Genomic DNA, 12,871 nt, shown 5'->3' on the forward strand with positions numbered 1-12,871 from the left:
TATTGCTCGAATCTGAATCACATTACTTACAATCGTATTTATACAACATGAAGAAACCGGGCAATCATCAAAGGGTTTGAATACACTGGTTCGGATATATTATACATATAGTAACAAATCCCGCCAAACCCTAGGACTGTAACACTCTCTGAGTCGTCAAGGATATGCATTTCCTTGTACATTTCCGTACCAGAGAGTGTCTGATACCGAAAATACAAACATTTTGCATTTATTTTAACATGTATTCACAAACTTTACATATAATGTGGCCGCCATGGCATCGGTGTCACCCTTCACGGTCCACGAAACGTTCCAACTCCTTCTGTCGTCGAAGGGTCCTCATCAGTCACCAGGGGAACCGATTTCGCCTGATGTGACATTCATATAGCAAAAATTAGGTTTTGAATTGCAAAAATTGTACATAGTCGTCTTTCCATGCTAATGGACACAAGCTGAGAAGCGGAGAGGAAAGCAGAGAGGATATGACACAGTCGCACAAAAACTTACAAGAGACGGTCTTATAAGTCCTAACCATATATGCTGATTGCAAAAATCAATTTGACTTCTTTTATTACTCCGCATATATGGTTAGTGACTTATAAGACCGTCTCTTGCAAGTTTTTCTGCAAAAATAAAACCTGCTTACCAGGTCACGGAACTTCAAAATGTAGAACATCTCAAGGTAGCGTCGAGTATCTCTTCTCTCTAGTTTAGAGGCATACTTCCAGAAACCATAGACGCCCGCCAAGGTCATCAGCCTTTCAGAGTATTTCTGCCATGTATACCTGAAACATAAATTTAAAATGAGCATGCAGAGATCTGTAAAACTGAAACCTGAATTTTTTTTATATCAACCCAAACCTTTCATTGATCCTCTGCAATCCTCCTTCAGAGATTTTACACCAGTAGCTTGGATCTTCGGCACACTTTCCAAAAAAATCAGCCATTTTAGTTGCTGCCTGATCGGGGTGATATGGATCAATATGAAATCCTGAGACGCCATCTTCTATGATTTCAGCGGGACCACCGTGTGACGTGGCAAAGGTGGGAAGGCCACATGTCATTGCTTCAACAACCGTAAGCCCAAACGCTTCATAAAATGCAGGCTGCAGAGGAAATAACAAGTCCAAGTAAAAAAGGGCGACAATTTTTTTGTAAGAAAGTTCTATGAGGCGGTGAATCGGTTGGAAACTAAACCCAAAATCATACAACTCCCAAAATAAGTTAGAACAATGCAGGATAATGACTGAGAGAAGATAGGCAACCTGCACAAAGATTCCTCTTTTGTCAGCGATATAACGGTAAAGTTCACCGTTTTTTGCTCGATTTGTTTGTGCGGAGATCCATCGGAAATGTCCCTTCAAATTATATTCCTTGATGAGGCTGTGCATCTTTTCGATTTCAGCTATCTCTTCCCTGTCATTCGACTTCTTTACATCATTGTAACCAGCAACAACAACTAGGTTTGTCAACTCCTTAAGTTTGTCATTTTTGCCATAGCACTCAACCAGCCCTGATATGTTCTTCACATGGTCTAGCCTTGCCATGGAGAATATTATGGGCTTCGAGGGATCATCTATTGTACCGCTGCAGTGATAGAAAGACCAGCTAAGTAAATGACATGCGGCCTTGTGGGTTTGCAATAATAATGTAAAACCACCTCGAATAAGTATTTATGCAATAATAATACCACTTAATCTGATTTTTTGTTTCTGTGCAGACGCAAATATCATCAACGAAATGAGCGAAGGAGAGAATTACATGTGATCGTCATTCTGTGCAGGATCAAATAAAAGCTCCTCAATGGATTTATGAAGAGCAGTGAGCCGCTTCTCCTCGTCAGAATAGGGAAAATAGATAGACATGTCTGCTCCTGGTGAGACAATATTGAACTTCGGATCAAAGACATCAATCCCATGAACCACTCGGTATAGCCCCGGTAAAGTGAAGGCCGTGTGGCTCTCATATTGACCAACAGTGTTTTTCCTGAAAGAAAAATGTATCGTTATGGACTTATGGCAGTAATTTTAAAACTGGTGGAACATTGGAGATCTCACCTGAGCACAAGAAATGAAGATAGGCAAAAATAATAACTGTGAAGGGAAGAGAAATCTTTGAGATCTCTCATGCTTGTGAGTAAGAATTATACTTACGTTCCAGCGATTTCTTGGTAAGTGCTTGTAACAATGAAATCAGCATGATTCATTGCTATCAAATCTGCTGTAAATTGACATGAGAAATGGTATTTATCTTCAAACTTTCTCCAATATATATCAGAATCAGGGTACTTCGTTTTCTCCAACGCGTGCGCTATAGTGCACTGCAGACACAATTTGTCACACGGTAAATATGCATGCATAACACATTTACCCTTCGGGGACACACTGAGTTTCATATTTATGTAACCGGAAAAATCAGAGAAATCCTTTACTATGGGAAAAAAAAAATGGACAACAGAAATTCAAGACTTAACCTGGGTGACACCCATTTTGTGGGATAATAAAGAAGAAACAAGGTTTCCATCACTGTAGTTGCCAATTAACAAATCTGGAGGACCCTGCAACTCAGCAGTTATTTCACCGGCCGCATCCTGATAATGGTGGCAGATTGCACAGAAATTAGTTTGGCACTTTGACAAGTAAATAAGTAATATCTGAACCTATACTGATTTTAAGTAAATGAAATGCCACAAACAATGTCGCACTCTGGTGTGTGACATAAAAGCGCATACCTCATACCTCATACATCTACAATACGCAACACATCTCAAATAATTTAGAGATTTGGTAAAGGTGAAGGGTTATTACATTCCCACTGGGAATTTACAGTGGATCACCATAATCCACCAGACAAGCAGGTTAAGTTACCTTCAAGAAGTTTTTCCTTTTTGCATATAATTTTCATGTTATATAACCGTCCGACCCTCCTAACAAAAATAAATATCCCTCAGCTACTCCTTGAGATTAGCAGGAGTGTCGTTTTAGAAAGAAAATAGACTTGATAAAAGACCACTTGCTTGTTTCCTACTACACAAGCACAACTTTATCAGTAATATGTCAGAAGTTCGACAAATCACAATAACCTATCGTCTTTTAGAACAATAACATTCACCGAGCTCTATATTAGTTTGTCCGGAACCCAAATAGTGAAATAAGATTCAAACATGGCTCGAGTGGACAACATTCATCGCATCATTAACAAGATCATCAAAGCTGCAATAACGGGTTACAGGATAACATACTTGACCAATACCGAAGCAACTACCTCCTTTTAAGGTCAAGACTCAAGAGGGAGGAAGTAGGACAATAATATGCTTTGAGAAACAACCAAGACAAAGAAAAGTTTCAGTTTGCATAGGTATTTATTGAAACATAAGTGCACCTTCCAATCATTTGCAAATCACACCCTTTCATCTTACGTGGCCGTTTTCTCAGCTTAATCTACTTGATAAGAGGAATAACCTAATAGGAATATTTATAATAGTTGGGCCTCAACCATCACCTTAAGGTTTTGGTTGAGTTGGTTCATCTATCACGGTATCAGAGCCAGTGTGACCTCAAAACTCCTCAAAAAGTTCAAATCCTGGCAACCTCAAAACTCCTCAAAAAGTACCGTGGGAGCCGGTGCACAACTAACCACTCTTCAAGCCCAACGGGCATTTGAGTGAGGGAGCGTAATAGGAATATTTATAATAGTTGGGCCTCAACCATCACCTTAAGATTTTGGTTGAGTTGGTTCATCTATCATAACCTACGGAAGGATGTCATGCAATAAATATTCCCTCTTTTAAATACAATTATTCAGCTCAATAGTCAAGTAAATTTTTACAAGGCATGGAAACTGGATTGGAGCATTTAAGTGAGTTTTAACGTGGTTTCTTTTTTATAGCGCTATTGTTATAACGTGGTAGTCGTGGTTGGTGGGCGTTCTAAACAATCTGCTCCCGCAGAAAAGTTGCCAGGATCCAGGTGATTGGCTGATCTACCAACCAAGAACAATTTAGTGCATGTGAACCAAATTAGTACAAGTGAAATTGCTAAACATGAGTTACCTCTGTAAATGTTTCCAGATATGGCCACACATCAAATCTCGATATCCATTTACGAAGAATTCCTTTCTCTGACCGAAAAGGAACTCTCAGAATATGAGCATACTCTGTCCCACTGACTCGTTCCAAACGCTGGTTGCATGTGGTTCCTTTAGCATCAGGAATCAATCGAGTCACCTAGTTCGAGTGGGTTATCATGTTATGGACTGTAGCTTTGTAGCATCAACAGATCATGAGAAGGTACAGTAGAAGACTTACTATAAGAATTCTAGGAGTCACATCAAGTCCTTGCTGCTTTATGCGTTGAAGCATTTCATGCTCTAAAGATCGGACTTGGTCGAGTATATAGACAATCTACATTCAACGACAAAAACCAGATATTCTGCAATCAGTTTCATGTGCTATAGAGATCTAGATCACAAAGAATCATGGATATCAGTAATTATCAGCGTAATGTAATAGCAATACAACAAATTTTACTCCAGTGCCTCAACAAGGGATCGGATTCCTAAAGTGGCAGGGTAAGGGAAGGGAGCGACATGTATACACTGTTACCGCGCATCTCAGAAGCTTCTGAATGACCCGTAATAAAAACTGTGTCGAAAATTGAATTGAATGACTTCGATTAAAAAAAAAAAAAACTACCTATACAGTGAGCCATTTTGTTTCGTTCTTTATAACCCAAAATAGGGGGTCTTTGTCTCCATTAGAAATGCAATGGGTGTATTAGCAGTGAGTTTCATGTTTACGAGAGCATACACGTATTTACTTAAACAGGGAGGAGCCTTATACCTGCCCTCCAGTGTCGGGCAGTCCCAGCACATTTGCCTGCCCAAAGTATCCATGCACAGAGAGAATAACAACATTAAAAACCATAGGGATCCTCCCAAGGAATGTTTCTAATGTAGCGGGATCCGGAGCCTGAAGGATGTCAAGGAGTAAGTGCATCATCTGCAGAACCCTTTCCGCTGTATCACCCCAACCTCTCTCGAAACCCATACCTTGGAGTCTGAACATGAAATATTAAGAACATGTAAGATTACTGAAACAATCTGCTTTAAACTTCTCAGATAACTTCCATCTCAGTATCTCACAGAGAGGCAAGTATTTGGTAAGACCATCCTACTAATATGTGACGATGACTCACAGGTTTGGGTGAGCTTTATAAATAAGTTGAAAACTCACTCTTAAAACCTGAAAACTCACCATGTCTAATTTTTTTACCGTAGGACGATCTTACACCAGGAAGAAACAAGTTACAGGCATTAGAGGCATATAATGAAAGCATACACAAATTCAAACTCGGAGTAAGGGGTATCTGAGGAAAGCTTGGTTAAGTAATCCTCTGCTTTAGATAATGCAGACTGAAGACGAGATAATGTCTGTATTCGCTCATTTAACATCATTGCCTGCATAATATTCACAAGTTGCTCTGAGCATCGTCACCTTAGGTTTGGTCCAACGATTGGCATTAATAATATTAGCATTTCAAATCTTTTCCAATCAAAAGTTGCAGGCCTTAACAACCTAACTTACCACTCCTTTATGTCGGTGGATACGAAGGAAATTAAGTAACGGCTCCAAGCAATCTTTGTTCCGGAACATGATCGAAGATAAATGACGGTTGAGGAACTGAACACCATTACCAATTGAAGAAGACCGAGTTGGACGAGGAACTGATTCATTAAAAGGCTCAAAATCAAGCTCAAGCACAAAGTTATCATCGCCCCTATGACACAAAAAACATATAGATAGTTACACAAGATCTGAAACAAGCACTGTAGAACTACATTAATAGTCAACAAATTTCACGGTAATACTCACTCTCTATCCACAAGTTCTTCCTTGAAGTGAAGATACTCAGATTCAGTTAATTGCTCCACATTTAGTTCGTAAACATTAACACGAACATATTCCCAAACACCAGGTCTCGGGCGGACAGCTATAGCAACAAAAGGAGGGACAACAATTGCTTCCTACAGCGAAAAAAGGCAAACAAAAACAATTGAGGTAAAATTTAGAATGTGGGTACATTTTGATATTTATGACTTAGAACATTTGTGGCTATAATATCAAAAACATAATTGCCCTTATTTTTCGAAGTTCTATTTTACAAAATGGAAATTATTTTGCCCCAAGAAAGCAAAGGAAGCGGCTTTCTATTATAATCACATGTTTGAAACTATAAAAAATACATAACATTGATACATGCACGAGGGCGCACATACACTTGACTCATTGACTCAATACCGGTCTCAAATCTCAATCAGGCAACAGTCTCATGTAAATAAATATTCTGTCATATATATAACGGGAGTAAAAACACGGAAATGAACTTGTTAACTGGAATGTTCTCAAATTTCAATCGCTTCTCATATTCTCATGACTTCAACCATCTAGTGATCTAAACCCCAAAACTTTATCAAGATGAAACAGGTCATTGCAATTGACCAATAAACGGTGATATTTTCTAACATAAAAGACCGTCTCATAGTAGAAAACATCTGCATACAATAGTACCAATCTAGACCGACAATTATCACATACATGATTCATCCACCACCCTACCAGCTGCCACCCCTTCTAATATAAGCTGTTACAAGATATTTGATTCAAAATCCCAAGGAATCTACTATGTTTACGACACAATAGTATTGTGTCGGTCTTATACACCAAAAATATTTGGTCTCCTAAAAGACCGTCTCATACAAGAATACGTGAATGTGCGATTACAAGAATAGGTAAAAACAAGGAAAATTAATTAATCAATATAAACGAATTACCTGAGCAGACCTAAGAATTTCACTAAAAGGGCTATCACTGAGCAAATGCTTCCCTTTGTCCTCCCCAATTACCTTTTCTAATCCATCTATCAAATGATGTGGTTGCAACAAACATTTCCCCTGTGACACATACCTATACATATTTCAAAATAACATTAAATCAATTACCCCAACATCAAAACTTTGCACAAACTCTACAAGTATGGACACTGTATAACAAACCCGTATTAGCAAATACAATTATTTGCGTAATTAAATGAGATACATAAGCTATTATAAGGTCATAGTAAGTCTGTCCATTTATTGATCAATTTTATAAAACCATTCTAATAATTCATGATACAAATTTAACTCACACAGTGACGGAACTAGGATCTGTAGGGGCCTATGGGGGCGAACCACGAGTAATATGATATGGAAAAATCGTTGAAATTCGGAAATTTAAACTAAAATTTCATTGTTCATTGTTCAGGGCGAGCGCCCCTACAGCAGTAAGGAAACCGGGATTTAAAGGACTCCATTTTCTATTTTCTCTCCATTTCCTAAAAACAAATGGAGAGTCCATTTACCAACAGTTCTGACAACTACTCCCTCCCATTCAAAATAAACCTCCCTATTTCCTTTTCCGTCAATTCACAATAACCTCCCCATAGGCGTATCCACGGGGGTGCAGTGGATGCACCCGCACCCCCTGTTTCTGCAAAAATAAGTAAAACAAACAGCGTATATGTTACAGTAGTATTTAGTTGGTGCAGTGGTTTGAGTCCCACCATCTTCCCCCTGCCATTCAGGTTCAAATCCAGCTACTAGCATTTTATTTTTTTTGGTGGTCTTTGGGTTTCGAGATTTATTGGCCCATTTCATCAACTAAAAAAGCAAGCATTAATTACAACTTCTAGCCCATTTCATATATTCATGGCATTATTACCCCTATCATACTTGGGTTATATTAAATACTAGTTTAGAACCCGTGCAAAGTTGCACGGGCGTGTATAGATTATATATTTAAAATTTTTCGTAGATTCTTAGATTTACAACATTGTTTTGGTTTCTTATTTGAGGTAATTGATTTCCCATATGTTACATGGAAGTTATATACTTGACAGTTACAATTACAAATACAATACTTCTATAACAGTATAATCTACATATTTAAATTATAGTATTAATTTTTTTTTTCAAAATAACATTAGTATTAAGAGAGTATTAATTGTAAAAACATAGTTATACTCTTGTTGTATATTATGCTTACACCCGTCGTATCTCATATCTTTGATTAGAGCATGCATATGCCGACATGTTTACACCTAGGTTAAAGCATGTTAATAATTTCAAAAATCGGCAAATTTTACCATATAGAATAATTTTTGAAATGTTTGCACAAAAATTAAAATTGAAATGAGGACAAAATAAAAAGTAGAATTACGAACTAAGTCAAAACAATATCAGTTAACGTATACACTTGAAAACATGGCATAAAAAGAAAGAACGCTTATGAGTTACACATTATGATATCTCTATAAATTATTTTCTATTTGATATACTGTACTAAACAGTATATGTAAATGATCATAGTAAAACCTTTCTGAGCTTTTGAAATTATTTTACGACCCGTTAATCGCGAAACATATTTGGTCTCTATGTCCCATAACATTACTCGTGTCTCATATCTTTTGATGTACACATTCAAAAGTTATAAACTAAGTTGAATTTATTTTTTAGTTTCAAGGTATTCAATATTTAACTGGTAGAAATTGGTACAAAATCAATTTAAAAATTAATTTGAGGTCCATTTTTGTTAACATGGTGGGCTCATTTCATAGTAATATTAGTCGTGTATGAGTTGGTAGATATAAATTTGATGATCATTGTGGGCCATTTGATTAGTGGGTTAATGAATTTTGGTAAAATTGTGCTTAGTATGAGGTGAGTATTTAAGCGGAAAATTAAAAAAAGATATTTATGGTTTGTGTTTTATTATTTATAAGAAATAAGAAATTGATCCATTTTATCAATGTAACTAAAATATAGACTGCTAAAAGTGACCAATTTATAAGAAATAGTGAATATTATGTGTAAAAATGATGTTTTTTTTAAGTAGTCACTGCTAGTAACAAAATAGTGGTAACTTTTACTATCAAAAGCTAAATTTTTACCATAAAATGATCATTTTTATGTGGTCTCACCATATCAGGGTATCATATCATAGTATAATTTGTGCTTGAGAATTAGGCCATTGAAACTCTAGAGTGTAAACCCCTTTAATCCTTTATTAATGTTTAAACAATGTCAACCTACTCATAATCAAATTTCATTCGTATAAATTGCATTAACTAATAAATTTTTTTGAGGGAAATTGGAGATAATCTCTAAAGAAGTATTGATATAACATTGTAATCATTTATCGTTTTCATGACCATTATATAATTATATTGTTAATCATGACTTGAAACAACTCTTTAACTTTGTATATATTCTTATAATAAGTGTACTCATTTTATTTTTAACCATGTTTTCATCTATTTTATTGCCCGTGGTATTGTTTTGTATTATAATTATAAAATAAGCTCATAATAAATTTATTATGAGACCTTCTCTAAAGACATTTACCCAATGTTTCTCAAATTCAATTTGTTAGTTGTTAGATTATTCAATTTACTCGTGCAAAGAAAGGGGAGATGCTATAATAACATGATAATCGAAGATCGGCAACAAAACATTAAGTTCATAGTAAACAAAATTAATCAAGATACTATGGCAATTGTTATTGTTTTATTAATTAGTATAGATAGTTAAATTGAAAATTATGAACACTTTAACATGACTGGCCACTTTAACAAATAGCTATTCACATCGGTTTAAAAATGTAAAAGGAATGATTTTGAGACTAACAATTATCTAAGTTGCATGATTAAACAATATTGTCTAATCGAGTAAAAATATGATGCTTAAAAAATTTAAATTCATGCCATCAAACAATTGTATATCCTATATAGGATTTGAAAATTATTTAAAAAAAATAGAAAATTCTAAAACTAATTATGATATTATGGAGACCTTAAAATATAGAGAAGTTAGTAAAAACAACAATAAAATATGGTGGTATAAATTTTATGTTAACAACATAAAATAAATTTTATATATTGGGCTATTTAGTTAGTGGGCCTATTTTTAAGGAATCCTAAAATCTATGTTAAATGTGGAGTGAAGTTTTGGAGGGAAAAAAAATATGTTATGGTTGTTGTTTTATTATTTTATATAGATTAATTACTACTTTTTTTTTTTGATGGAAAATATTAATTACTACTTTTAGCTATTTAGATGTATTCATGTATGAACCTCAAAATTTCCCTCAAAAAAAATGTATGAACCTCAAAAAAAATTTATTTCATTTAAGCAACCTTTATTACCATATGTTTAAGTGTTATTCTATAGATAATATAAATTGTTATGTTTTGATGTTATGGATGACCAAGATAAATATTTTATTATTTGTAATAGTGATAAAATAATATTTTCAATGAAAAAACTTTCGTAGAAATCCGCACCCCGTTACTAGAATCCTGGAGACGCCACTGAACCTCCCTATTTCCTTTTTTGGTAAGTGTTTGTGTGGTCCAAATTTAATTGTATGGTGGGTTAGTGTATTTGTGTGGTTCAAATTTAATTATATGGTGGGGTAGTGTGTTTCCTTAATATTTGTGTCAAATTGAATAGGGAGGTTTATTGTGAATGGGAGGGAGTATCTAATGGTTCTAATTTACGCATAAAAATAAAGGAAAAATGGGGTTAAAAGGAAATTATTATTAAAAGGGATTGACTATTGAGAGGAAATAGCCTCTCCATCTCAGAAATGGAGAGGGTCCTAATCCGATTTAAAGCTCAGCGGAGCGAACTAGAAATATGATAAGGTGAAACGGAAAAAAGTCGGAATTTTTTAACTACAAATTTAAATATTATCGATGGTTAGAGGCCAAGGATTGATTTTAGGAGTATATTCTTAACACGCCCCCTAATACAGTTATGCAGTGATCATATTTGAACTCGTGATCTTTTAGTCACAGTAGCTTTGATACCACATATCAAGTGATCAAACCTAACCAAAACCTTAAACTGATGGTCTAAAATCTCCTGGCTAACCCGCTTCTCAGTCATTGAACTGATAAAATAACCAAGAAGTTAAGTCTTGCCTGTGAAGTTTACAAGGATGTGACATTTAACGACTACTTACCCTTTTAATATTATTTAAATCGGGGCTGAATCGTCACAAGTATGAATTTGTGTAAAATAACCACAAAAAAGAAAGAAATAAAAGCCATATAAATGAAATGATAAAATCAAACCTTGAAAGAAGGGAGACAAGCTCATTACGATGAACAGAAAGAGTATCCTCTACTCTTTCCCTCATACTAGGTAATTTTCTAAGCTTTTGTGTCATCTTTGATCTTACTTCTTCAATTCTTGATGATCTTAGAATAGTAACTCCTATTTTTTAGTTAAGTTTGCTTTGTTTAGAAAGTTTTAGTACGAGAAATGAGGAGGAAGAGAAATGTGTAGTGAAGAAAAAGGAAGAACGTAGAAGAGTGTGGCATTATATAAGAGGAACATGTGGCATTTTGAAGAAGCAAATTCTAAGAGGTGTAAAATAAAACAATTAGTCTTGCTGAAGACGGGTTAGAGCAAGTGACGGATAATGTCACTCACAAAACGGATAGGGGGGACAAGGTTGGGACACCCCCATGTGCTTCCCTCTCTTCTCTATTTGGGTCATTTGTGAGGGGAAATGGTATCCGTCACTCCAAAGTGACGGATATGTGCCGTCACAAATGAGATTTTGTGAAAATAAAACTAGGTGCTTTTAAGTTCTGGCTTAGGACGGATTATCTATTTTAAAACTTAAAACGGGTTAAAATATTATTTTATAGTGATTATAGCAATAAAATTTTGGTATTTTATAATTTGATATATATTTGACTAATTGTAAGCCTGTGAATAATAGTGCTCGTTTTAATTGTTGTGTTTTAATGTCGTGTAAGATTTTGGCACAAATTTGTGGGGCTACATACTTGTGTAAATGGATTAGTTTTTGTAAGAGTATAGTGTAGTGTGGTCGGTACATTTGGATTAGATTAGAGGATGATGGTCATCATCATGTTGGGGTAATCTAGGAGTTGGATTTATTGAGGACGTGGTTTGGTGATGTTGATGGGGAGGTAATGTTCTAAATAAAGTTGGTAAAAGTTGATTGGATTTGAGGGATTGATTCAAGTAGCTTGAGATATTATTCGATGAAATTTTAATATAGTGAGGTGAAAATGACTCGAGCTGATCTAATACATTGATACTTCCTCCATTTAACTCCACTCTATCACTTTTTTATAATTATTCATTCAACTCTACTCTACCACTTACTATAAAAAGAAAGTAAAATGACCTTATTATCTTTATCACACCTTCCTATTTACAAGAAACTAGTTTTATACCCGTGCAAATTTGCACGGGATTGTTGTTTAGGTTGTTGTAGAAAAATGTTTTAATAGTGGTTGCTCTTTAACTAAAGTATCTATCCAAAGTATCTAAAATATAATATAGTAATAATAAAGTTGTATCTATCGAGAAAATATCTGAAATATGGCATATATGGTAATAATATTAATATAACCAACTCAATAACTCCTCAAAATTTCCAAAGCATAACAATACGTTGTTACGGTGTAAAATCATAAGTAAATTGTACTATAATTTTTCGAAAACTTCTTTATAAACTACGTTATTTGTTCTAGTTGACACGCGTTTATTATTATCGCAAATCATAATCTTCAGTCCTTTTTTGCTTCTGACCCTTGAAATATTCACAAACTTGTAAAAGTGAATTGGTCTAAATAGTTACATACCCGTGCAAATTGTTAAACATGTTTTTCATTTAGACAAACGTGTGCACGTTTATAGAACCCGTGCAAATTTAAAATGAAATTTTAACCCATTTTTCATTTAGTTTGTTAATTAGTAAAATAGGACGAAATTTAAATCGTGACTCGGA

At 34.9% G+C, this 12,871-nt stretch overlaps 1 protein-coding gene across 1 annotated transcript; it reads right to left on the bottom strand.

Moving 5' to 3' along the window:
* Positions 1–2: 2 nt before the first annotated feature.
* Positions 3–11,480, bottom strand: LOC141591964 (sucrose synthase). The gene is made up of 15 exons (XM_074412492.1): positions 11,175–11,480; positions 6,832–6,964; positions 5,873–6,024; positions 5,585–5,777; positions 5,339–5,457; positions 4,841–5,057; positions 4,307–4,402; positions 4,052–4,225; positions 2,474–2,590; positions 2,154–2,320; positions 1,762–1,986; positions 1,266–1,587; positions 862–1,106; positions 647–785; positions 3–368 (listed from the first exon to the last, which is right to left on the bottom strand). Exons 1-15 carry the CDS (start codon positions 11,267–11,269, stop codon positions 294–296), a joined length of 2,469 nt encoding a protein of 822 aa, XP_074268593.1. The 5' UTR covers positions 11,270–11,480; the 3' UTR covers positions 3–293.
* Between the last annotated feature and the right edge of the window lie 1,391 nt (positions 11,481–12,871).

The sequence above is a fragment of the Silene latifolia genome, chromosome 7 (genome assembly GCF_048544455.1).
Source record: "Silene latifolia isolate original U9 population chromosome 7, ASM4854445v1, whole genome shotgun sequence".
NCBI classification, from domain to species: Eukaryota; Viridiplantae; Streptophyta; class Magnoliopsida; order Caryophyllales; family Caryophyllaceae; genus Silene; species Silene latifolia.

What these genes read in the sequence shown, in the direction of transcription:
- LOC141591964 (XM_074412492.1), bottom strand. Translation starts at nt 11,269, where the DNA reads ATGACACAAAAGCTTAGAAAATTACCTAGTATGAGGGAAAGAGTAGAG. An exon ending in AAATTCTTAGGTCTGCTCAG is followed by an intron (nt 6,025 to 6,831) that starts GTAATTCGTTTA and finishes TTTTCGCTGTAG; the next exon opens with GAAGCAATTGTTGTCCCTCC. An exon ending in TTTTGAAGTTCCGTGACCTG is followed by an intron (nt 369 to 646) that starts GTAAGCAGGTTT and finishes ATGTCACATCAG; the next exon opens with GCGAAATCGGTTCCCCTGGT.